The 25,031-nt window shown below is 40.9% G+C and overlaps 2 protein-coding genes and 1 pseudogene across 5 annotated transcripts; all 3 read left to right on the top strand.

The window, feature by feature from the left end:
- The first annotated feature begins 1,242 nt into the window (after positions 1–1,242).
- LOC148349908 (uncharacterized) lies at positions 1,243–10,763 on the top strand. Its single transcript, XM_088355503.1, is given in 5 exon segments — positions 1,243–1,362; positions 1,471–1,716; positions 3,842–5,365; positions 9,846–10,585; positions 10,588–10,763. Coding segments are annotated over 5 exon segments (2,628 nt in total). The 5' UTR covers positions 1,243–1,262; the 3' UTR covers positions 10,606–10,763.
- Positions 5,390–7,564, top strand: LOC148349909 (uncharacterized; annotated as a pseudogene).
- Positions 10,764–14,041: 3,278 nt separating the features above from the next.
- On the top strand, positions 14,042–24,669 carry LOC148349907 (uncharacterized). 4 transcript variants are annotated; one of them, XM_088355440.1, is made up of 3 exons: positions 14,042–14,281; positions 17,068–17,424; positions 20,616–24,669. In XM_088355440.1, exons 1-3 carry the CDS (start codon positions 14,239–14,241, stop codon positions 22,256–22,258), a joined length of 2,043 nt encoding a protein of 680 aa, XP_088211566.1. In that variant the 5' UTR covers positions 14,042–14,238; the 3' UTR covers positions 22,259–24,669. The 4 variants fall into 4 exon arrangements, with proteins under 4 accessions (XP_088211566.1, XP_088211565.1, XP_088211564.1 ...); XM_088355439.1 differs by having other exon boundaries at positions 17,068–17,508; XM_088355438.1 differs by having other exon boundaries at positions 17,068–17,592.
- The last annotated feature ends 362 nt before the right edge of the window (positions 24,670–25,031 follow it).

The following is a 25,031-nucleotide window of genomic DNA, read 5'->3' as shown; positions in this document are numbered from 1 at the left end:
GCTTTTCATGTGAATTTCATTATCTTGCCTCACATATAACTTTCTCTTACAAAAATATTTGTGACATTACATTTTTAACGCCTAGCTAAGCTCATTTGTTAGCCACCTTCACACCTAAAACCAAATCCTTATTTCCAGGGAGTGCATCATCTGGTGGGTATATGTGGTAGTGCATCTACCAGTCTGTCAGTCTTTTCATGGCTTTTTTCGCCAAACGAAAATACAATATGCAGCGTTCCAAAACAAAATCTGCATGCTACATCCAAATAACAATACAAAGTCAAGTCTCAAGGAAACAAAGTACTCTAGAAAGGACAATAAATAAGTAAAATATGCTACAGTCAGAAGTCCCAAAAAAAATCAAAATATCATGACATGTTTAACTCCATACAAAGGCGAGGTTCATGAGTATATTATAGATAATTTGGGCATTAGGACTGTTTGCTTGGTTGGTTAGTTGGATCCCTTCACCACTCAGGTCCCAGGGGCACCATTTCCTGTGGTGAGTCTTGGGCAAGTACAGCCTGTGTAGCGACCCTCTTTCATGCACGACACAAGGTTTCACAATCTCTGGGTTTATTGCCTGCATTTAATAAACAAAACAATACAAAAGTCAGGGGCCTCTGTTCACGACTGCAATTATCTAAAATATTAAAGATACAAAAGAACGGGTCATCACTCAACAGGCCGCACCTCGTGGCGTGTTTGCAGCAAAACACGTTGCATCTTCATTTCAAGCTGTATTGCTTAACCTCTTATTTAGTGCTTTTTTAATATACATCATTTAGAACAACTTATATATCTTTATATACAAAAATAATTTCGAAAGCAGCTCAAATGTCTAGCAAAATATGCACTTTTTTATCCAACTGATATTGGGCACATCTTACCTTCAACGCTTACAAACTCACTTAAGCTACGGCAAGCGCTGAAGCCCATAAAGTGCCAAACGAAAAAAACAGTCGCAGACGCCCATGACTTAACAACTGAATGAGGTACCGGAATATTAACAGTAATACAACAAAAACACAGATTTTGTGAGAATTCAAAAAAACATTCAAAACAATCAAATTTCAACTCTGTTACACCTGTTGTCACCCATCCCTCCTATACTTTTTCTCTCCCCAAAAATATGTATTAAAAATTAACACATACACACTACCATACAAGAATCGCTTTGCGACGTTGCACAACATTATAACCAATTACACAACGAAACACTAGTATCCTCTGCGTCGTGAACGAGGAATACCCACAATGCAATGTGCACTGCGAATATGCCCTGTATCCCACAATACATTGCTGTCGTGGTCGGGTGGAGGAAAAGATGGCGACCGCACCACTCGCCGAGTAACATAGCAAGTACGACAACTGACAGATTTCCTATGTTGGGCATACAACTACTTAAGCTGGACGTTAGAACTACTTAAAATTCTTCTTTTTTTTCTCCAAATTCTGTACTGTTTGCAGGGCAGTGTTGTTCCACGACTGACACTTCCATTATCCGCTCGACTTGGTCTGACCTCGGGTTATGTGGCGTTTCGCTTCAGCTGTGTGGAGAAAGAGGAATATTTGCATTTAATTTGGTAATTAATCAACCTTCGAATGCAAAAATGAGCTCAATAAACTTTACCGATGAGCAAGAGGAGACCGAGCGAGAACATCTACAACCGGACGCTGTTAACAAACAGCTTCGATTTGTCTTGAACAAAGCAGGTTGGTCATTTTTGTTTCTATTACCTGTGTTGGGGAAAAGTAATTAGTTCCAGCTACTTTATTTAAAAAATAATTGTGTAACAACCCCCACCATTTAATTTACACCATAAAGTAGCGCATTACTCTGAAAGTTACTCGTTACAAATTACCGTACATACTCACGTTAAAGCTGCCCCCTAAAACTAATCAAAAACAACAACATAAAAGTTTGGAAATTGACAGTTGAGACACTCCATATCCATTTTGTACTGAAACCACTCGATTGATTCCTTCTCAATTTCTGGGTAATGACAAGACGTTTTCTGCTTTTCGCCATGCGTCGTGTATCATATAAATACTTTCACAAATAGAAATACCAACATTCAGTGCTATTTACTATACATTTTGTGCCCCATTGATATTGTTGATCCTGTATAACTCGGGTCAGTGTTTCCCATATAATTTTCTGAGACCCTGGTGGGTTGACAGTTTAGGGCAAGGGGCTCAAACTTACAGCCCATGAGATGACTTTGAGGCCCCTGCCATAATATGAAAGTTTAAAGGGTCATTAGAACCTCCTGGTAGAAGAACGTACACCATTCATTGAAAATAGCAATATAAATGTATTAATAGAATACCAAAAACTGATATAAAACCTGCTCTTTGGTTGGAAAATTTGCATTTATTTTACATAACATGAGCTAATCTTGCTGCCACAAGTACCCCAAAACCTCAAAAAGGCTGGTAAAAATGAGAAGTCTCATCTCATCTCATTAGCTACACCGCTTATCCTTAGTAGGGTCGCGGGGGTGCTGGAGCCCATCCCAGCAATCATTGGGCAGTGGGCAGGGGACACCCTGAACTGGTTGCCAGCCAATCGCAGGGCACACAGGGACAGACAACTCATTCGCTCATTCACACCTAGGGACAATTTGGACCGGCCAATTCACCTGAAATGCATGTTTTTGGAATGTGGGAGGAAACCGGAGTGCCCGGAGGAAACCCACGCAAGCACGGGGAGAACATACAAACTCCGCACAGGAAGTCTGGAGCTGGATTTGAACCCACGACAGGTTCCCATGACATGAACTGTGCCGCACAAGCGCTAACCACTGCGCTGCCGAGAAGTCAAATTGTGCAATTTGCTCACTTTGCATCTCCATGATCTCTATTCTTCCCAGAACTTTTTGGTTGAACTACACAATACAGCAACATCTAGTGGTCAAATAATACATAGTCCCTTTACTTTTTACATTGTTTTGATTATATTTTCATATGAATTCTTAATGTTTTTATTTTTATTTTGAGCCAATTTTATAAAAGTTAGTCGAGAACAGTGGAATGTTTGATCTTTTCTTGGGGGAAACTTGACACGGCCCAGACCCTCGCTCAAGAGTCTCCCAAGTAAATTGAGTTTGAGAGCCCTGGTCTAGAGGGTCCTGGGCGGAGGCGTGCTCACCTAGAAGAGAATTTAGTCCATTTTAAATTCCAATGCATCAATCCGGGGAATTTTAGGGCAACATCTAGAAGTTATATCTTTAATGAATGTGTGTCCTTGTAAACGATTGAATTATAAATACATTAGTCACAAACAGCTGATAGGCAGATAGGCGCCTGCGATCATTTATATAATGAGAAATCAAATCCACTAATCTTAAATCGAGCGAGGACAGAAAAGGGTGCATTTCTGAGATATTTTTTCAATGAGATTTTGATAAACTTTCCATTCATAAATATTAAGGAATACTATTATATTTTTCTAATAATACACCTTTGACACTTGGGGAGTAATTAAACCCTTGCGGCCTGCTGGAGACTTTAATGCTATGGGAAACAATGGTATGAGCATGACTCAACAGCTCTAGATTAAAAAGATAAATCCAATAAGCAGGTAGACGCCTTGCATGGCTGACTCCCTCTTGGTGTGTGAGTGTGTGTGTGAATGGGTAAGTGTGAAGCACATTGTAAAGCGCTCTGGGGGGTCTTCATTGAATTGAAAAGCGCTATAGAAATGCAGACCATTTACCATAAAGAGCATGTTAAAATACTTTACATGCAGACGTCCTCACCTTTACAAATCCATTATTCAGATATTTTTTCGTGTATTTTGGATGATACAATACCATGTGTGTCTTGTCTCCCACAGATGTCAGCGAAGAATTCCTTCTTCCTGTGCTGCAGGAGCCAGACTTTCCCAGCATTAAAAAAGAGGAGGAGGATGTAAAGCCTGTTTGTGTTAAAGAGGAGGAACATCTCACAGATTTGCCCATGACAGAGATCTGTTTAATAACGGAGAATCGGGTTCAACATGAAGAAAACAACTGGGAGGAGCCTCCAAGCAGCAGCTCCCATCAACACGTGAAAACTGATGACAAATCTGACTCTGCACTCACTCATGTCGATGAACCGTCAGAAGGTGATAACAAGTGTTCTCAGTGTGGGAAAACCTTTCAATTCAAGTGTCATTTGGAGTTGCATATGATAGTTCACACTGGTGATAAGCCATTTTCCTGCTCAGTTTGCGGTCAAAGATTCAGTCGGAAAGCAAACTTAAACCGACACACAAGAGCCCACACTGGTGAGAAGCCCTTTTCCTGCTCAGTTTGCGGTCAAAAATTCACTCGCAAGCATGCCTTAAAAGACCACACAAGAATCCATACTGGTGAAAAACCTTTTTCCTGCTCAATTTGCGGTCAAAGATTCAGCCAGAAAGCTAGCTTAAACCAACACACAAGAACCCACACTGGTGAGAAGCCTTTTTCCTGCTCGATTTGCGGTCAAAAATTCAGGTGGAAGCATGCCTTGAAATTCCACACAAGAACCCACACTGGTGAGAAGCCATTTTCCTGCTCAGTGTGCGGTCAAATATTCAGTCGGAAGCATGTCTTAAAAGACCACACAAAAATCCATACTGGTGAGAAGCCATTTTCCTGCTCAGTTTGCGGTCAAAGATTCAGCTTGAAGCAGGTCTTAGATTGCCACATGAGAATCCACACTGGTGAGAAGCCTTTTTCTTGCTCAGTGTGCGGTGAAACATTCAGCCGAAAGGATGTCTTAAATTTTCACACAAGAACCCACACTGGTGAGAAGCCATTTTCCTGCTCAATTTGCGGTCAAAGATTCAGCCAGAAAGCTAGCTTAAACCAACACACAAGAACCCACACTGGTGAAAAGCCTTTTTCCTGCTCGATTTGTGGTGAAAAGTTCACCTTGAAGAAAACCTTAAAACACCACATGAGAATCCACACTGGTGAGAAGCCTTATTCCTGCTCGATTTGTGGTGAAAAATTCAGGTGGAATACACAGTTAAAATCACACACAGAAAGCCACACTGGTGAGAAGCCATTTTCTTGTTCAGTTTGTGGTCAAAAATTCAGCCTGAAAGAAAGCTTAAACATACACACAAGAATCCACACTGGTGAGAAGCCTTTTTCCTGCTCAGTGTGCGGTCAAAGATTCACGCAGAAGCAGGCCTTAAAAGACCACACAAGAACCCACACTGGTGAGAAGCCTTTTTCCTGCTCATTTTGTGGTAAAAAGTTCACCTGGAAGAAAACATTAAAAGAGCACACGAGAACTCACACTGGTGAGAAGCCTTTTTCCTGCTCATTTTGTGGTGAAAAGTTCACCTGGAAGAAAACCTTTAAACAGCACTTGAGAATCCACACTGGTGAGAAGTCTTTTCCTCCGGGCCATGATTCCTGAGTCAGGCCAGAGCTCAGTGTCACACGGGCGCTGGTGAAGAACGGTTACTGTGCCTGAGATTATTTCATTTTTTGCATTTACATTTAAGAAAACTTTTGTCTTTATCTTCAAACCGCAATTCCATCAATGTGTTTTTTGTTAGTATTGCATCCAAATTGTTGCATGGTAGCGCCATTGTAAAGTCAATCATTCATATACAGTAATCCCTTGTTGTATCGTGGTTTACTTATTGCGGTTTTGCTACTTGGCAGATTTTTATCCTCCATTGTCTTTTCTGCTTAACCGCACGACGATGACATCACAGTTTGAGTTGTACACGTAGGGTTAGTGTTCACAAAATCTGTATTTTTGTTGCACTACTGTTAAAATTCTGGTTCCGCATTCATTTGTTAAGCCATGGGCGTGTGCTACTGTCTTTTTTGTTTTGCACTTTATGGGCTTCTGCGCTTGCCGTACCTTCAGCTCTTATCACCTCGTGCTGAAGGCAATAAACCGAGTGACTGAACTCTTGTGTCGCGCATGATTGAGGGTCGTTACACTGGTGCCGTGACTACAACTGGATCATCTGAATCAGCTCCGCGAGCAGATCATGGGCGTTGCTGCATGTTCTTCTGGTGTCCACTAGAGGGTACTGTTATACTGCATTGGTGCTCTGATTTACTCTCATCTGTTTGTGTCACTGAGCATTTGTCAACAGTAATTCAATTATTAGTTCATTTCTGTTTTTTTTTGTTTTTTTTTCGTTTTATTTACTCATCTTTGTAGTACTCAAAGTGTAATGGCTGAAGGGAATAGTAATCGGAATGATAAATTTTAGGGGCTTTCCGAAGGGCAGGGGTGTTCATTCTAATGGTTTGAACGCAAACACACTAGTGGGTATGGCAGACCTGGGCACTCCGGTCCTGGAGGGCCGTATGTTCTGCATGATTTTTGAGGTTTCTCTGATCCAATACAGGTGATTCCAATCACCAGTATCGTTAACGAGCACTTGCTAGCTTGCTAACGAGGTTAAAATTTGTACCACCTGAGTTAAAGAAGAGCAAACTTCAAAATCTGGCAGGACGTATGGCCCTCCAGGACCTGAGTGCCCAGGTCTGGGGTAGTCTCCAAGAACATGTTAGTAATGGGAGGGACAGGGGAAGTAATATGAGTCTGTGCTGGTCTCCAAGTGAACAGTTCTTGAGTAAAGTAAAGTAATGCAGCTTGAAACGATGATGCAACATGTTTCGATGCAAACACGCCACGAGGTGCGGCCTGTTGAGTGATGTCCCGTTGTTAGGGTTAGGGTTAGTTTTAGATGATTGCAGTCGTGCACAGACGCCCTGACTTTTGCATTGTTTTGTTTACTGAATGCTGGTACTTGGGAAAGCTATGTTCATGGTTATTATTAAAGTTTCACTATTAATGTGCTCGCATGTTGTCTGCTGGCCATACTGCAGCTCAATAACATCGCGTTGAAGATGATTGCAGTCGTGCACAGATGCCCTGACTTTTGTATTGTTTTGTTTACTAAATGCAGGCAAAAAACCGGGTGACTGTGAACCCTTGTGTCAGTTACAAATTTAGGTGTCATATTTGACCCCGATCTGTCCTTTCAAACACATGTGAAGAAAATTACTAGAACCGCTTTCTTCCATCTTCGCAACATTGCTAAAATTCGTCCTATACTGTCTGTCGGATGCGGAGATTATAATTCACGCGTTTGTTACCTCCCGTCTCGATAACTGTAATGCACTACTCTCCGGTCTCCCGAAGTCCAGAATCAAGAGTCTTCAGCTGGTACAAAATGCTGCAGCGAGGCTTTTAACCATGACAAAAATCCGATCACATCATGCCGATTTTGGCTAACCTGCATTGGCTCCCTGTTAGCCTAAGATGTGATTTCAAGGTTCTCTTAGAATTATACAAAATCATACATGGACTTGCTCCCTCATATGTTTCAGATCTGATTTCCCCCTATGTTCTGGTCCGAAGCCTTCGTTCTGAGAGCGCCGGTCTTCTGGTGATCCCAAGAGCCAAGAAGTGTTCCACTGGTCCGAGAGCGTTCTCCATCCGGGCACCGGTGCTGTGGAATGCTCTTCTCCCTGAGATCCGATCTGCAACCTCAGTGGAAATGTTTAAATCTAATCTTAAAACACACTTCTACTCTATAGCATATGAATAACCTATACTTTTCGTGGACAATATCTCTGTATTATTTGTGATTGCAACATCCTTTGCTGTCTGGTAATCCTGATAGGGGGATGCCACATGTGTGGTCCCTTCTCAAGGTTTCTTCATTTTCCTCATGTTGAGGTTTTTGAGTTTTTCCTTGCCCTCATGTTGGTTCCAGATCAGGGGATGGTGTCATAATAGTCTGAAAAAATAGTCTGTGTAACCTGTGAAGCCCTTTGAGATTCTTTGTGATTAAGGGCTATACAAATAAAAATGACTTGACTTGACTCGCGCATGATACCAAACACCTACAGTGTAATGTTTAGTCTATGCGTAACATGGTAGTTCGAGCTCTTGGGGCATGATTTTTTTTCTTTCTTTACGATTCTTTTTGAATAACTAGGTTTTGGAGATTGTTTTGGTGCTCACTCATGTCTTAAATAGGTCTTGGGGGAATGTGGAATGTGTAAGGCATTCTAGAGCCGGTGGCTGGTTCAGAGAATTTTTAATATTATTCTCTGTCCACTGTATCCTTAAGGGATACTTCTCAGGTCGGTCCTAATATGTGTAACTCAATGACGACTGTTACGTAGTGGTTTGGTTTTTGTAACCAAGTGTGAGATTTTGTCCAGAATTCAGTAGGGGTGGGTGTAACAGAGTTGAAATTTGATTGTTTTTAGTTATTTTGAATTCACACAAAATCTGTGTTTTTGTTGCATTGCTGTTAAAATTCTGGTTCTGCATTCATTTGTTAAGCTGTGGGCATGTGCACCTGTCTTTTTCGTTTTGCACTTTCTGGGCTTCTGCGCTAGCCGTACCTTCAGCTCTTATCTCCTCGAGCTGAAGGCAATAAACCGAGTGACTGTGAACCCTTGTGTCGTGCATGATTGAAGGTCATTACATGTGCAATGAAATTGAAAGGTGATTTTAAAATGATAATTTGACAGAAAGTTATTTTTAATAATATATTGTAATGTTTAAGGTATAGTACTTGTATTTAACAAATACGCAAGCCTGTATTTTTTTGTTCTTTGATTTCAATGTATAAAAGACTATTTAATGCATCAATAAAAATATACTGTAAACTGTTTCTGACGACCAGGGGACTTTTGGAAAACAATACTGTGAAAAACGAGGAATTACTCTGAGACAAACGTTTCAAAATAATTCATCATTTTAAAAGAAACCGCAGTTATGATGCTTTTACAATGTCTAACAAGCAAAAAAACGTAACAAAAATTCAGTTAATATGCTAATTTTTGTTTATTTTAGCTATTGCGTGTATAATTGAAAAGTTTAAATGCGATAGCAGTGCTTTTAGATCAATAACCGGAAGTTACTGCCTTTTCCTGTAGTAAATACGGAAACGGAACTCGTGCTGATGTGTATTACCGGAGCCAGTTTCTTTTATTTCGGCAACGAAGTGTTTCGATCCAGTCATGAGGGAAAGCGCAATTTGGCATAAAATGAATCAAGCGAGTGCTTGAAACCTGCGAAAGAGGGAAAGGAATGTTCAAAAAAAAGCTTCCAAGTCCCAAAGAGGAGCTCCTGTCACCGCCCCAAAATGGCGGTTTGCAAGCAGCTTCGAGTTGTGTTGAACAGAGAAGGTTGGCCATTTATTTCCTACTTTGTTGCCTTTATATAATATCCTCGAAATCATATTGTGTTGTACGTAAAACGCAATTGGGCGGGTACAGGGTAAAACTCACAGATATATATCGAAGACGAGATAAGCAAGCGCCACAAACATTTAAATAAATGTATTCATATGTTCATACATTTTGTCATTTCTTTATCATGGTATTGTGTGGTGTATTTGGGACGATACTATACCATGTGTGTCTTGTGTCCCGCAGATGTGAGTGAAAAAATCCTTCTTCCTGTGCTGCTGGAGCCAGAGTTTCCCGTTCTTAAAAAGGAGGAGGATGATGTCAAGCCTGTTTGTGTTAAAAAAGAGGAACCTTTGACGGAGTTGCTTGTGACTGCGACCTCATTAACCACTGAGAATCGGGTTAAACATGAAGAAAGCAACTGGGAGGAACCTCCAAGCAGCTCCAGTCAGCACGTGAAAACTAATGAGGGGGACAAGCCCGACTCCGCGCACACTGATGGCGACCAACAGTCAGAAGGCGACAACAAGTGTTCTCAGTGTGGGAAAACCTTTCGACTCAAGCGTCATTTGAAGTTGCATATGGTTGTTCACACTGGTGAGAAGCCTTTTTCCTGCTCAATTTGTGGTGAAAATTTCACCGTGAAGAAAACCTTAAAAGACCACACGAGAATCCACACAGGTGAGAAGCCGTTTTCCTGCTCCGTTTGCGGTCAAAGATTCACCCTGAAAGCATACTTAAACCAACATACAAGAACCCACACTGGTGAGAAGCCTTTTTCCTGCTCAATTTGCGGTCAAAGATTCAGCCTAAAAGCAAACTTAAACCAACACACAAGAACCCACACTGGTGAGAAGCCTTTTTCCTGCTCAATTTGTGGGGAAAAGTTCACTGTGAAGAAAACCTTAAAAGACCACACGAGAATCCACACTGGTGAGAAGCCATTTTCCTGCTCATTTTGTGGTCAAAGATTCAGCCTGAAAGGTAGCTTAAACAAACACATAAGAACCCACACTGGTGAGAAGCCATTTTCCTGTTCCGTTTGCAGTCGAAGATTCAGCTCGAAGCAGGCCTTAAAAGACCACACAAGCACCCACACTGGTGAGAAGCCTTTTTTCTGCTCCGTTTGCGGTCAAAGATTCACCCTGAAAGCATACTTAAACCAACATACAAAAACCCACACTGGTGAGAAACCCTTTTCCTGCTCAGTTTGCGGTGAAAGTTTTACTCTTAGTGGGAATTTAAAAACACACATAAGAACCCACACTGGTGAGAAGCCTTTTTACTGTTCAGTGTGCGGTCAAAGATTCAGCCAGAAGCAGGCCTTAAAAGACCACACAAGAACCCACACTGGTGAGAAGCCTTTTTCCTGCTCAATTTGTGGTCAGAGATTCAGCTGGAAAAGTTCCTTAAAATCGCATGCAAGAACCCACACTGGTGAGAAGCCTTTTTCCTGCTCATTTTGTGGTGAGAAGTTCACCTGGAAGAAAACCTTTAAACACCACTTGGGAATCCACACTGGTGAGAAGTCTTTTTCCTCACGGACATGATTCCCTAGGCAGGCCAGAGCTCAGTGTCGCACGGGTGCTGGCGAAGAACAGTCACTGTGCTTGAGATGATTTCATTTTTTGCACTTACATTTAAGAAATTTACCACTGAATGTGCAGATGTGTGTTCTTTTAGCTTGCTCCACAGGAGGATGTCAACTTCTGTCTTTTTTTTTTTTTAACCGGAATTCCATCAATGTATTTTCTATTAGTATTGCATCCAAATTGTTGCATTATAGTGCCATCGTAAAGTCAATCATTCATATACAGAAATCCCTTGTTGTATCCTGGTGCACGTATTGCGGTTTATTTACTTGGCAGATTTTTATCTTGGAATTGTGTTCTGCATTCTGATTGGCTAAACAGTTTTTCCGTGTTTTTTCTGCTCGCCTGCACGACAATGACATTAAAGTTTGAGTTGTACATAAACCTAAAACATGTTTATGTGTAAATCCTTTCGAACATCCAATTTTTCTAAAAGCCATCATGTTATCACAACGCTCTGGACCCACAAAAGCACCAAGACGCAGAGGAAGATTGTTCAACAAAATTGGATATCTCCATGTGCTAAACTTGCCTGCAGCAGCATGTGGCTGTTTCGTACTCCGGAGTGGCTTTTTGAAAAAATGTTTGATAATGGAAAAAATAAAAAGTGCTTGAATTTAGTCATTAACACCAAATGCTGTTTTCTATGTCCACAGGAAGGTGACAAGGTATTATCTGAAGTAAAGTGGCTCGTCTCCATAATCAATACAGAAATGCAATGAAGTGGAAAGATCTAATCTCATCTCATTAGCTTTACCGCTTATCCTCAGTAGGGTCGCGGGGGTGCTGGAGCCCATCCCAGCAATCATCGGGCAGTGGGCAGGGGACACCCTGAACTGGTTGCCAGCCAATTGCAGGGCACACAGGGACAGACTACTCGCTCGCTCATTCACACCTAGGGACAATTTGGACCGGCCAATCCACCTGAAATGCATGTCTTTGGAATGCACAGGGAGAACATACAAACTCCGCACAGGAAGTCCGGTAGCTGGATTTGAACCCACACAGGAGGTTCCCAAGAACTGTGCCGCACACGCGCTAACCACTGCCCCACCATGCTGCAAAATGGAAAGATGATTTTAAAATTATAATTTGACAGTAAGTTATTTTTAACTATATATAGTATTGTTTAGGGTATAGTACTTGTATTTAGCAAATATACAAGCCTGTAATTATTTTTTATTCTTTGATTTCAATGTATAATAGACTATTTAATGCATCAACAATATTAGTGTAATTTGTTTCCTTTTTGAAAAACATCACTGCAAAAATCGAGGAATTACTGAGACAAATGTTTCAAAATAATTCATCGTATAAAAAGAAACCGCAGTTATGATGCTTTGAAAATGTCTAAGAAGCAATAAAAGAAAACAAAAATCAAGGTGATATTCTATTTTTTTTTTTATTTTAGCAACTGCATGTATATTTGAAAAGTGTAATTGTGATGGCAATGCTTTTAGATCAGGAGTCCCCAAACTTTTTCCTGTGAGGGCCTCATAACTTTTCCCTTCTCTGATGAGGGGCCGGGGTCAGTTTGTAACAGAAAAAGTGTGATGATTGCAGGAGTGCCTAAATGTAAAAATGTATTGTTCTCCAGAAAGCCACAATCAAATAACCCTTTCTGGATTCTTCACATAACAAAAGTCAGAAAATAAATAACACTATTAATGAAATAAATAATAACCAACTAACCCTCTCTAGCCTCTTCACTGAAAAAAGCCAGGAAATAAATAACACTATTTATGATATAAATAATTACCAAATAACCCTCTCTGGGTTCATTTGTTTTATATATATATATATATATATATATATATATATATCTCATCTCATTAGCTGCACCGCTTATCCTCAGTAGGGTCGCGGGGGTACTGGAGCCCATCCCAGCAATCATCGGGCAGTGGGCAGGGGACACCCTCAACTGGTTGCCAGCCAATCGCAGGGCACACGGGGACAGACAACTTACTCGCTCAGTCACACCTAGGGACAATTTGGACCGGCCAATTCACCTGAAATGCATGTTTTTGGAACGTGGGAGGAAACCGGAGTGCCCGGAGGAAACCCACGCAAGCACGGGGAGAACATACAAACTCCGCACAGGAAGTCTGAAGCTGGATTTGAACCCACGACAGGTTCCCGAGACATGAACTGTGCCGCACAAGCGCTAACCACTGCGCCGCCGTGCTGCCCTAGTATATATATAAGTATATATATATATATATATATATATATATATATATATATATATATATATATATATATATATATATATATATATATATATATATATATATATATTGTTCTTGTTGTTTTACCTGCAAAATAGATGATAACTGTCAGTCTCACACGACACCATTTACTTGTTGCCATTAAGAGTGATTTATTGAGCAAGTCTCACTAAATCACGTGAGGTCCCGTGAGACTCGCCCCAAACACCCTTCTTTGACCTGTGAGACTATGTTACCTAGTGGTGATATACTGGTACTTCACTTTTTCTGCTTTACAAAACAACACCAAAATCCCAAAATATAACATTTTAACTAGTCAACAACTCTTGTTGCGCCCTATAAAATAGTTACTAATAGTTAATAATGAAAATAGTTCATAACTAAGGAATATTTTATTGCAAAAGTCCAACTTTGTTATCAAATACAAATACACATTTATGAAGAAAAAAAATCAATCATTCTGGTATTGTTCAGGGGGCCGGACCAAATGTGGAGGCGGGCCGTATTCGGCCCGCGGGCCGCAGTTTTTGTACCACTATTTAAGATCGATAACCGGAAGTTGCTGCCTTTTCCGGTGGTAAATAGGGGAACTCGTGCTTTTTTGTAATGTTTTTTTTCCATTAACACCAAATGCCGTGGGTCTCCCTAATCAATACAGATATGCAATAAATGGAAAGTTGATTTTAAAATTATAATTTGACGGTAAATTATTTTGTACAATGTATTTTCATGTTCAAGGTATTTCAATGTATAATAGACGATTGACTACTGTAAACTTTCTGACTACCGCGGGACCTTTTTGGAAAAAAACACTGTGAAAAAAGAGGAATTACTGTGAGACAAACGTTTCAAAATAATTCATTGTATAAAAAGAAACCGCAATCATGATGCTTTGACAATGACTAAGAAGCAATAAAACAAAACAAAAATCAAGGTAATATGCTAATTTCCTTTCATTTTGGCTACTGCGTGTATATCTGAAATGTTTAGATGTGATAGCAATACTTTTAGATCACTAACCGGAAGTTGGTGCCTTTGCTGGTGGTAAATACGGAAACGGAACTCGTGCTTTTTTGTATTACTGTAGCCAGTCTCTTTTGTTTCGGCAACGAAGTATTTCGATCCAGTCGCGGGGGAAAACACAATTTGGCTTAAAATGAATCAAGCGAGTGCTTGCAATTGGCGAAAGAGGGAAAGGAATATTCAAAAATAAGCTTCCAAGTCCCAAAGAGGAGCTCCAGTCACCACTACAAAATGGCGGTCTGCAGGCAGCTTCGAATTGTGCTCAACAGAGCAGGTTGGTCTTTTATTTGCTACTTTTTTACCTTTCATATAATCTCCTTGAAATCATATTTTCTTGTAAGTAAAATACAATTGGGTAAAACTCACAGAAATACATCGAAGACGAGATAAGCAAGTGCGGTAGAAGGCCGCTAACTGTCGTGCCCACATAGCGGCCACTAACGTTCGTTCTAAGTGAGTTTGTGTTTAAAAAAAAAAAAGATTTGATTGTATTTTTTATTACTATGACTTTGAAATATAGAGAAGTTTCGTTTTGGGCTTTTTGTTTTATTCACGCCAATCAACACATTATACGGATTACGATGATGACACACGTTCCGTCAGAAGCGAATCTTCGTGAAGCATAGTGTGCGTTCACCCGAAGGGGAGTCAGATTTTGCAGGGGAGTCGGAATTAGGCACAACACTGGTTCATTAGGCCTTTTCGTTTTTGTACGGCAAATCCCGAGATTGTAATGTTGTTTTAACTGGTGTGCTGTGAGAACTTGTCTAGTGGGCCGGAGGAAAATGCCCAATTTTATCTTTATCAAATAACAACACCCCATTGTTTTTTTTTCCAGTGATCAACCAAGTAACTGCAACTTTCATCATTTTCAATACGTGGAAACACATGACCATTTTCCCTATACTAATGATCTGCTCATGTTGTAGTACTGGGACACAAACACACACACACCGTAAATTCCGGACTATAAGCCACTACTTTTTTCCCAAACGTTCAGCCCTGCGGCTTATTCAGTGAAGTGGCTAATTTATGGAATTTTTCTAACGGCCACCAGCAGCGCTGGAGTTTAAAAGGTAAGATTAAGACCAGTGGAATATGTGCGCCAAGAAAGACAGCCATCTCAAAGATTTAGCTTATATTTCCTGTAAAGTTAAGGTACGTCCCGATACTGAGGAAGATGCCCTTGATGGCGATGGTTAAGAGGAAGAAGTTGAAGACGATCTAGTGTGAATTTCACATCTATGGGTTGCTTTTTCTTCACATGTATGTTTGATACATTGCGAGCGTGATCCTACTAGTGTGTTGGTACCATTCAAAGGCACGGTTTGAGATGAAAGTTATACTATTATCATTAAAGCTTTGAAAACTCTCTCGGTGTACCGTCTTTCTTTGTAAATATGTGTAACTATGTATAATATGTATTTGCAACTGTATATTTTTGTAATGTATTTATTTTAGAGATTCATTCTGTTATGTGTTCTACGGACGAATCAAAAATAAGGGGCGGAGCAAACGCGGGCTGATGGGAAATGGGGTAAAGCTGAGTTACCGGTAGACCTGTCTGTTGTCATAGCGGACAATAGTGGATATATATTTTCCCACCCTTAACTCTGGAATTATACATTTTGTTTCCTTGGATTACTTTCAACGGGACCCGGACTTTACAAGTCCGCATCATACGTTAATTACGGGTATCATTTTCCATCTGTGATGTCAGCTGTGGTTCTGGATTTGTGTACTATCTATGAGATTACAATTGCGGAACCCTCAGCCTGGCCTGGGATAAACCTGTGACTGACGCAAGCTATACAGCGGGCGCACGCGGCTTACAAAAGTAGCTAAACACTCAAAAAGAGGTGGGTGCGGCTTATAATCAGGTGCTCTCTATAGTCCGGAATTTACGGTATATATATATATAAAAAATATAAAGTTTTTGCCAAGCATTCTTAAAGTAAATGGGATGGAGTAAATATTTTTGGAAAAAATGAAAACAATAATAAATGAATAAAACAAGATAAAATGATAGTAAAACTCGAAACACAGGTTAAAAATCTTCTACAGTGATGTAACCACCTAATGGATTGACAACAAAACAAAGCTTTCAATTGGCAGAGAGTGGTATCAATAAAAACGTCCAATGCTAACAGCCATATTGGAAATCGTATGACCGATTCAATTGCCCCTTATGTTTGTGTTCGGAGCCTTCTCTCTGAAAATGCTGGTCTACTCGTGATCCCAAGAGCCAAGAAGAGATCCGCAGGTTCGAGAGGGTTCTCCATACTGCCGTCTAAAATCCGATCTGCAACCCGGTCATCCTTTTTATTTATTTTTTTATATTACATTTTACTTTAAATATTTTACATTTAATTCTTAATTTTTTTGTTTGTTATTGCAACATCCATTCTGGCCTGGTCAACCTTGAAGGGGGATGACCTCAAGTGTGGTCCCTTCTCAAGGTTTCGTCATTTTCCTCATGCTGAGGTCTTTGAGTTTTTCCTTGCCCCTATGGTAGTGGTTTTATTTTGTCTGTTTGGAGAGCCCTTTTTTACCTACCTCTTCCTGTGGCACCACTTTCGTGTCTGTGTTTCTTATGGATCGATAAGGAACTAAAATGAGAATCTCAGTCGCATCTCGACCTCTGTGCTTGTACCCTCCACACTAACATCACAAACCAAAGACACAACGCATACTTTCCAATTGTGCAGGCGGCCAGTACAGCGAAGAAGGGTTACCTAAGCGTGACTTAACACTAAATCAATAAACTATTATAAACACCATGTTGAAATAATAGAGAACAAATGCATAGGTCCTCGCCTTAACAGACCCAAAGAAACACACAAAAATGGCGTCACAGAGAGACATAAGCAAAATAAGGGATGTCCACAAGGACCAAAACCTAAACACCTTCTTCTGAAAATGAACGCATAAACAGTGAAAGCGCATTCCCAGGAGCGCTTTCACTTACATTTTGTTTCATGCATTTTGTCATTTCTTTATTATTGTATTTTGTGGTGTATTTGGGACGATACAATACCATGTGTTTCTTGTGTCCCACAGATGTCAGTGAAGAGTTCCTTCTTCCTGTGCTGCAGGAGCCAAACTTTCCCGGCATTAAAAAGGAGGAGGAGGATGTCAAGCCTGTTTGTGTTAAAAAAGAGAAACTTTCGACGCAGTTGCTTGTGACTGAGACCTCATTAACCACTGAGAATCAGGTTGAACACGAAGAAAACAACTGGGAGGAACCTCCGAGCAGCTCCCGTCAACACGAGGAAACTGATGATGATGAGACATCTGACTTTGCACACAATGATGGCGACGAACAGTCAGAAGGCGATATCAAGTGTTCTCAGTGTGGGAAAACCTTTCGTTTCAGACAGAAGGCACTCTTTGAAAGACATACAAGAATTCACACTGGTGAGAAGCCATTTTCATGTTCTGTCTGCGGTCAAAGATTCAGCCTGAAAGGAAACTTAAACCAGCATATAAGAACCCACACTGGTGAGAAGCCTTTTTCCTGTTCAGTTTGCGGTCAAATATTCAGCTCGAAGCAGGCTTTACAATACCACACAAGAACCCACACTGGTGAGAAGCCTTTTTCCTGCTCAATTTGTGGTGAACATTTCAGACAGAAGGTAAACTTAGAAAGACATACAAGAATCCACTCTGGTGAGAAGCCTTTTTCCTGCTCGATTTGTGGTGAAAAATTCAGGTGGAATACACAGTTAAAATCACACACAAAAAGCCACACAGGCGAGAAGCCATTTTCCTGTTCAGTTTGCAGTCGAAGATTCAGCTCGAAGCAGGCCTTAAAATACCACACAGGGACCCACACTGGTGAGAAGCCATTTTCCTGCTCCGTTTGTGGTCAAAGATTTAGCCTGAAAGGTAGCTTAAACCAACACACAAGAACCCACACTGGTGAGATGCCTTTTTCCTGCTCAATTTGTGGTCAGAGATTCAGCTGGAAGATTTCCTTAAAATCGCATGCAAAAACCCACACTGGTGAGAAGCCTTTTTCCTGTTCAGTGTGCGGTCAAAGATTCAGCCACAAGCATACCTTAAAAGACCACACTAGAACCCACACTGGTGAGAAGCCTTTTTCCTGTTCAATTTGTGGTCAGAGATTCAGCTGGAAAAGTTCCTTAAAATCGCATGTTAGAAGCCACACTGGTGAGCAGCCTTTTTCCTGCTCATTTTGTGGTGAAAAGTTCACCTGGAAGAAAACCTTTGAACATCACTTGAGAATCCACACTGGTGAGAAGCCTTTTCCACCCGGCCATGATTCCTGAGTCAGGCCAGGGCTCAGTGTCACACAGGTACTGGTGAATAACGGTCACTGTGCTCGAGATGATTTCATTCTTTGCATTTACATTTAAGAAATCTACCACTGAACGTGTAGATGTGTGTTCCAATTTAGCTAGCTCCGCAGGAGGATGTCAACTTCTGTCTTTATTTTCTAACCACACTTCTATCAATGTCTTTTTTGTTCGTATTGCATCCAAATTGTTGCATGATAGGGCCATTGTAAAGTCAATCATTCATACACAGTAATTCCTTGTTGTATACTGGTGCACGTATTCCAGTTTTGCTACTTGGCAGATTTTTATCGTGCATCATGCTCTGCATTCTGATTGGCTAAACAGTTTCCCCGCTTCTTTTATCCTTGCCTGCACGACAACGACATTACAGTTTGAGTTGTACACGTACCTAAAACGTGTTTATGTATAAATACTTTCAAACATCGCTTATGCCGACAGATAATAATAATCCGCATGAAAGCATTTCTGTTTCTTTGGACGTTCCTTGTTGTGACGGGCTTGTTTGGCCACATAGTTTCCGCTAACGAATAAACAAACTTGTAAAATGATTTCCAATACGGCTGTTAGCCTCTGACCCTTTGATTGACATCACGCTCTGCCAATAGTGGGCATTTCTTCACGATCCACCGCCTGCATTAACCAACGAGAGCTTGCATTCCTAGAAATGAGATCACCTAAAGTTCCTGAGCCAGTAATTTTTAATTTGGCAGAAAGAGGGATCAATAAAAACGTCCGAGGCTAACAGCCATATTGGAAATCGTCTGACCGATTCAATTGCCCCCGTATTCGGAGCCTTCTCTCTGAAAATGCTGGTCTACTCGTGATCCCAAAAGCCAAGAAGAGATCTGCAGGTTCTAGAGCAGGGGTGTCAAACTCATTTTAACTCGGGGGGCCACATGATAGAACAAACATTTTGTCGGGGGCCGGACTAGTAGATTAAAGAGAAAGAAAAAGAGAGATAAAGAAATAAGAGAATGAGGGAGGTAAAAGAAGAGAGAGGGCAGGACAAAGAAAGAGAGAGAGGGAGAGAGCGTGAGAAACAAAAGAGATAAAAGGAGAAGTCGTGAGAGAGGGGGAAAGAAAGGGAGAGGAAGACAGAAATCCAAAGAGAAATAGAAAGACGGAAGGAGAGAAAAGAGAAAAGAAAGTGCAAAGGGTAGGAAGAGAGAAAGAGAAGAGAAAATGAAGTTAAAAAGACACAGAGAGAGAAAGAGACAAAGAGCAACACAGGAAGAGAAAAAGACAGAGACAGAGAGTGGGAGAAAAGGTGTGGAAGAGAGAGAGAGAGAGAAAGAAATGCAATTACAGTGTTTTTGTGAGAGGCACCTGGCTTTGGCAACATCAAGTTGACATATTTCAACCTGCAGCTTGTTTTTCTCTTGTGCTTCTCTGAGTGTTGTCTCGCGGGCCGGATTCAATCCCTTAGCGGGCCTGATTTGGCCCGCGGGCCGCCTGTTTGTCACCTGTGTTCTAGAGGGTTCTCCATACTGCCCTCTAAGATCCGATCTGCAACCCGGTCATTCTTTTTATTTTGTTTTTTTATATTACATTTTACTTTAAATATTTTATATTTAATTCTGAATTCTATTGTTTGTTATTGCAACATCCATTTTGGCCGGGTCATCCTTGAAGGGGGATGACCTCAAGTGTGGTCCCTTCTCAAGGTTTCGTCATTTTCCTCATGCTGAGTTTTTTTGAGTTTTTCCTTGCCCTTGTTGTGGTGATTTTATATTGTCTGTTTGTTGAGCCTTTTTTTACCTACCTCTTCCTGTGGCGCCATTTTCGTGTCTGTGTTTCTTTTGGATCGATAAGGAACTAAAAGCGAGCATCTCAGTCGCATCTCGACTTCTGTGCTGGTTCCCTCCACACTAACATCAAAAACCAAAGACACAACGCATTCTTTCCAATTGAGCAGGCGGCCAGTACAGCGAAGAAGGGTTACCTAAGCGTGACTTGACACTAAATTAATAACATATTATAAACACCATGTTGAAATAATAGAGAACAAATGCATAGGTCCTCGCCTTAACAGACCCAAAGAAACACACAAAAATGGCGTCACAGGGAGACGTAAGCAAAATAAGGGATGTCCACAAGAACCAAAACCTGCTTCACTTGAAAATGAACCTCAAAACAGTGAAAGCACATTCCCAGGAGCGCTTTCGCTTACCTACCGCCCCACAAACATTTAAATAAATCTATTCATATATTTTGTCATGTCTTTATTATGGTATTTCGTGGTGTATTTGGGACGATACAATACCATGTCTGCCCTGTGTCCCACAGATGTCAGTGAAGAGTTCCTTCTTTCAGTGCTGCAGGAGCCAGACTTTCCCGGAATTAAAAAGGAGAAGGATGATGAGGAGCTTGTTTGTGTTAAAGAGGAGGAACATTTCACAGAGTTGCTTGTAACCGAGACCTCATTAACCACTGAGAATCAGGTTGAAGGTGAGGAAAGCAACTGGGAAGAACCTCCATGCAGCAGCTCCCGTCAACACGAGGAAACTAATGATAATGACACGTCCGACTCTGCGCGCACTGATGGCGACCAACAGTCAGAAGGCGATATCAAGTGTTCTCACTGTGGGAAAACCTTTCGACTCAAGCGTTATTTGAAGTTGCATATGGTTGTTCACACTGGTGAAAAGCCATTTTCCTGCTCAGTATGCAGTCGAAGATTTAGCTCAAGGCAGACCTTAAAATACCACACAAGAACCCACGCTGGTGAGAAACCTTTTTCTTGCTCAGAGTGCGGTCAAAAATTCAGCTCGAAGCAAGCTTTACAATACCACACAAGAACCCACACTGGTGAGAAGCCTTTTTCCTGCTCGATTTGTGGTCAAAGATTTAACCGGAAAGGTAGCTTAAACCAACACACAAGAACCCACACTGGTGAGAAGCCATTTTCCTGCTCAGTTTGTGGTCTAAGATTTAACCACACAGGTAGCTTAAACCGACACACAAGGGCCCACACTGGTGAGAAGCCTTTTTCCTGCTCAATTTGTGGTCAGAGATTCAGCTGGAAGAGTTCCTTAAAATCGCATGTTAGAACCCACACCCGTGAGAAGCCTTTTTCTTACCCTGTTTCCTGTGACAGATTTAGCCTCAAAGCAATTTTAAACCAACATACAAGAATCCACACTGGTGAGAAGCGTTTTTCCTGTTCAGTTTGCGATCAAATATTCAGCTCGAAGCAGGTTTTACAAAACCACACAAGAATCCACACTGGTGAGAAGCCTTTTTCTTGCTCGATCTGTGGTGAAAAATTCAGGTGGAATACACAGTTAAAATCACACTCAAAAAGACACACTAGCGAGAAGCCATTTTCCTGTTCAGTTTGCAGTCGAAGATTCAGCTCGAAGCAGGGCTTAAATTACCACACAAAAACCCACACTGGTGAGAAGCCGTTTTCCTGCTCAGTTTGTGGTCAAAGATTTAACCTGAAAGCTACCTTAAACCGACACACAAGAACCCACACTGGCGAGAAGCCTTTTTCCTGCTCAATTTGCGGTCAAAGATTCAGCCAGAAAGTGAACTTAAACAAACACACAAGAACCCACACTGGTGAGAAGCCTTTTTCTTGCCCTGTTTGCGGTCAAAGCGTCAGCTCGAAGCAGGCTTTACAATACCACACAAGAACCCACACTGGTGAGAAGCCTTTTTCTTGCTCGATTTGTGGTGAAAAATTCAGGTGGGATACACAGTTAAAATCACACACAAAAAGACACATTGGCGAGAAGCCATTTTCCTGTTCAGTTTGCAGTCAAACATTCAGCAAAAAGCGTGTCTTAGAAGACCACACAAGAACCCACACTGGTGAGAAGCCTTTTTCCTGCTCATTTTGTGGTGAAAAGTTCACCCGCAAGAAAACCTTTGAACATCACTTGAGAATCCACACTGGTGAGATGCCTTTTTCCACCCGGCCATGATTCCTGAGTCAGGCCAGGGCTCAGTGTCACACAGGTACTGGTGAATAACGGTCACTGCTTGAGATGATTTCATTCTTTGCATTTACATTTAAGAAATCTACCACTGAATGTGTAGATGTGTGTTCCGATTTAGCTAGCTCCGCAGGAGGATGTCAACTTCTGTCTTTATTTTCCAACCGCAATTCTATCAATGTCTTTTTTGTTCGTATTGCATCCAAATTGTTGCATGATAGCGCCATCGTAAAGTCAATCATTCATATACAGAAATCCCTTGTTGTATCCTGGTGCACGTATTGCGGTTTTGCTACTCGGCAGATTTTTATCGTGCATCATGATCTGCATTCTGATTGGGTAAACAGTTTCCCCGTTTCTTTTCTCCTGACCTGCACGACAATGACATTACAGTTTGAGTTGTACACGTACCTAAAACGTGTTTATGTGTAAATACTTTCGAGCATCCAATTTTTCTAAAAGCCATCATGTTATCAAAATACTCTGGACCCACAAAAGCACCAAGACGCACAGGAAGATTGTTCAACAAAATTGCATATTTCCACGTCTTAATAAACTGGTGAGGAAAGCGAGCTCTGTTGTGGTCACAGAGCTGGACAGTCTGACAATAGTAGCTGAGAGATGGGCACTGGAAAAGCTGCGGTTAATGATGGACAATTGATCACGTCCACTACACAGCACGATCTCCAGACAAAAGAGCAGCTTCAGCGACAGACTGCTGTCACAGTCTTGTTCCACGGACAGACTGAGGAGATCTTTTCTTCCTCATGCCACCCGGGGGAGTAAAGGCCCACATTTAACCACACCCCCACATTGCATATTACTGTATTTTTATTGCAGTGTGTATTCTGTTTAGAACGTGACATTGGGTATTAACACGTTACATTGGGTATTGGTGTATTGTATTCTTTTTGCTTCATTATTGTTATGTTTTCAGCGCAGGGATGCTGCTGGAAGTATCTATCTATCTAAACTGGCTGTTTGGTGCTACCTAGAGGCTTTTTCAAAAATATTTGATAATGGAAAAATTAACAAGTACTTGAATTTGGTCATAACACCAAATGCTGTTTTTTATGTCCACACAAAGGTGACAAATTATTATCTGAAGTAAAGTGGTTGGTCTTCCTGATCAATACAGATATGCAATAAAATGGAAAGATTATTTTAAAATTATAATTCGACAGTACGTTATCTTTGACTATGGCTGAGTCCTATTCTTCGCACTTTCACTCGCTATCTGCCCTATTCACTCGGGTTTGCGCGTTCACGTGAACTAGAACCGCTTTCTTCCATCTTCGTAACATTGTTAAAATTCGTTCAATACTGTCTCAGTCGGATGCGGAAATTATAATTCATGCGTTTGTTACCTCCCGTCTCGATTACTGTAATGCACTACTCTCTGGTCTCCCGAAGTCTAGAATCAAGTCTCTTCAGCTGCTACAAAATGACAACTCTTTTGAATTCAATTCCTTATGAACTAAGGTTTTTGGGTCGTACAGGGAAGTTTGGTGACCATATTATGTCAGCTTATGGGTCAAGTGGACTGTTCTTGTGTTTGTTTACTTTTCATCATGTCACACATTAAAGACCCCTACTATATGTCATAAAATGGCATTAAGATACTAATAAGTATGTTGTCATTTCTGTCTACACAAACATAGGGTATTATGTGAACGTGCGTTGTATGTTAACCCTTACTGTATTTGACCGAACGGGTCATATTTTTTTTAATGAGTGTACGTGTAACCGCGGTGTACGTGTCCAGCCAAAGATCCACATTCACGCTGGACTGGATGATGAGGTTTTTATTATTACAGTTTCTGCAAATGGATGAGTCACAACATTAGCTTTTCTGCTGGCTTTGATCTCTTTGATCTCATTGCAGTTCTCTCTGTTAAGACTGCCAACAAGCCCCGCCTCCCGGTCACATGTCAAAAGCCAAAAATCCAACCCCACCCCATACCAGCAGATGGCACTGTTGGACTCATCATTGCAGGACATTTACCAAAAACTATACACATATTTCAGCAGGAATTTCAATAAAACAAAAGTTATTAGTACACCCGTTACATACGTACCTTGTAAAGATGAATCAGCGCTACATAGCGCCGAAGCTGTCTTCAGTATAGCACATTTCTCCTCCGCTGATTGAAGACAATCGGTAATAACACAGCTGTGGCGGGCATTTTTAACGTTGCACGAACTCTCCAACTGCCACACCACAGGTTGAGACTCAAGTTGTTTACATGTGACGTAGGCCTAAACGTCACTATGGTCTACAGCCAATTAATATTACCGCCATCTCCTGGACAGGGGTGGAACCTTGCAAGTCTCGTCCAATTTCTTGGGAAACCATCTTCGCTTTGCACTCCACTCACTGAGGGCACTTCCCTATTTGTATTATCGGGGCCAATCTCTTGTTGGTCTCCCAAATTAATACAGATATGCAATAAAATGAAAAGATGATTTTAAAATTATAATTTGACTGCAAGTTATTTTTTAACAATATATTGTCACGTTAAAGGTATTTCAATGTATAATAGACTATTGACTTGATTACTCTAAACCAGGGGTCGGGAACCTTTTTGACTCAAAGAGCCATAAAAGCAAAAAATATTAATTTTATTTTGGGAAAGAGCCACACCATATATTATGAGACAAATTTACTAAATTGCTAAACCCGCGCCCCAGACAAAAGCTTAGTCTTCAGCACATTTATTTTTGATGATTTGATAAAAATGATGAAAAGAGAATAATGCCA

Source organism: Urocampus carinirostris, chromosome 16 (genome assembly GCF_059441175.1).
Source record: "Urocampus carinirostris isolate Australia breed hairy pipefish chromosome 16, RoL_Ucar_1.0, whole genome shotgun sequence".
In the NCBI taxonomy this organism is placed as follows: Eukaryota; Metazoa; Chordata; class Actinopteri; order Syngnathiformes; family Syngnathidae; genus Urocampus; species Urocampus carinirostris.
This window is presented reverse-complemented; position numbering and strand designations above follow the sequence as displayed.

Excerpts from the sequence above, each read along its gene's own strand:
- LOC148349907 (XM_088355437.1), top strand. The coding sequence starts at position 14,239 with ATGGCGGTCTGCAGGCAGCTTCGAATTGTGCTCAACAGAGCAG. Across the intron at positions 14,282-17,067 it reads AATTGTGCTCAACAGAGCAG|ATGTCAGTGAAGAGTTCCTT; the intron begins GTTGGTCTTTTA and ends TGTGTCCCACAG. Across the intron at positions 17,845-20,615 it reads CCACACAGGGACCCACACTG|ATGTCAGTGAAGAGTTCCTT; the intron begins GTGAGAAGCCAT and ends TGTGTCCCACAG.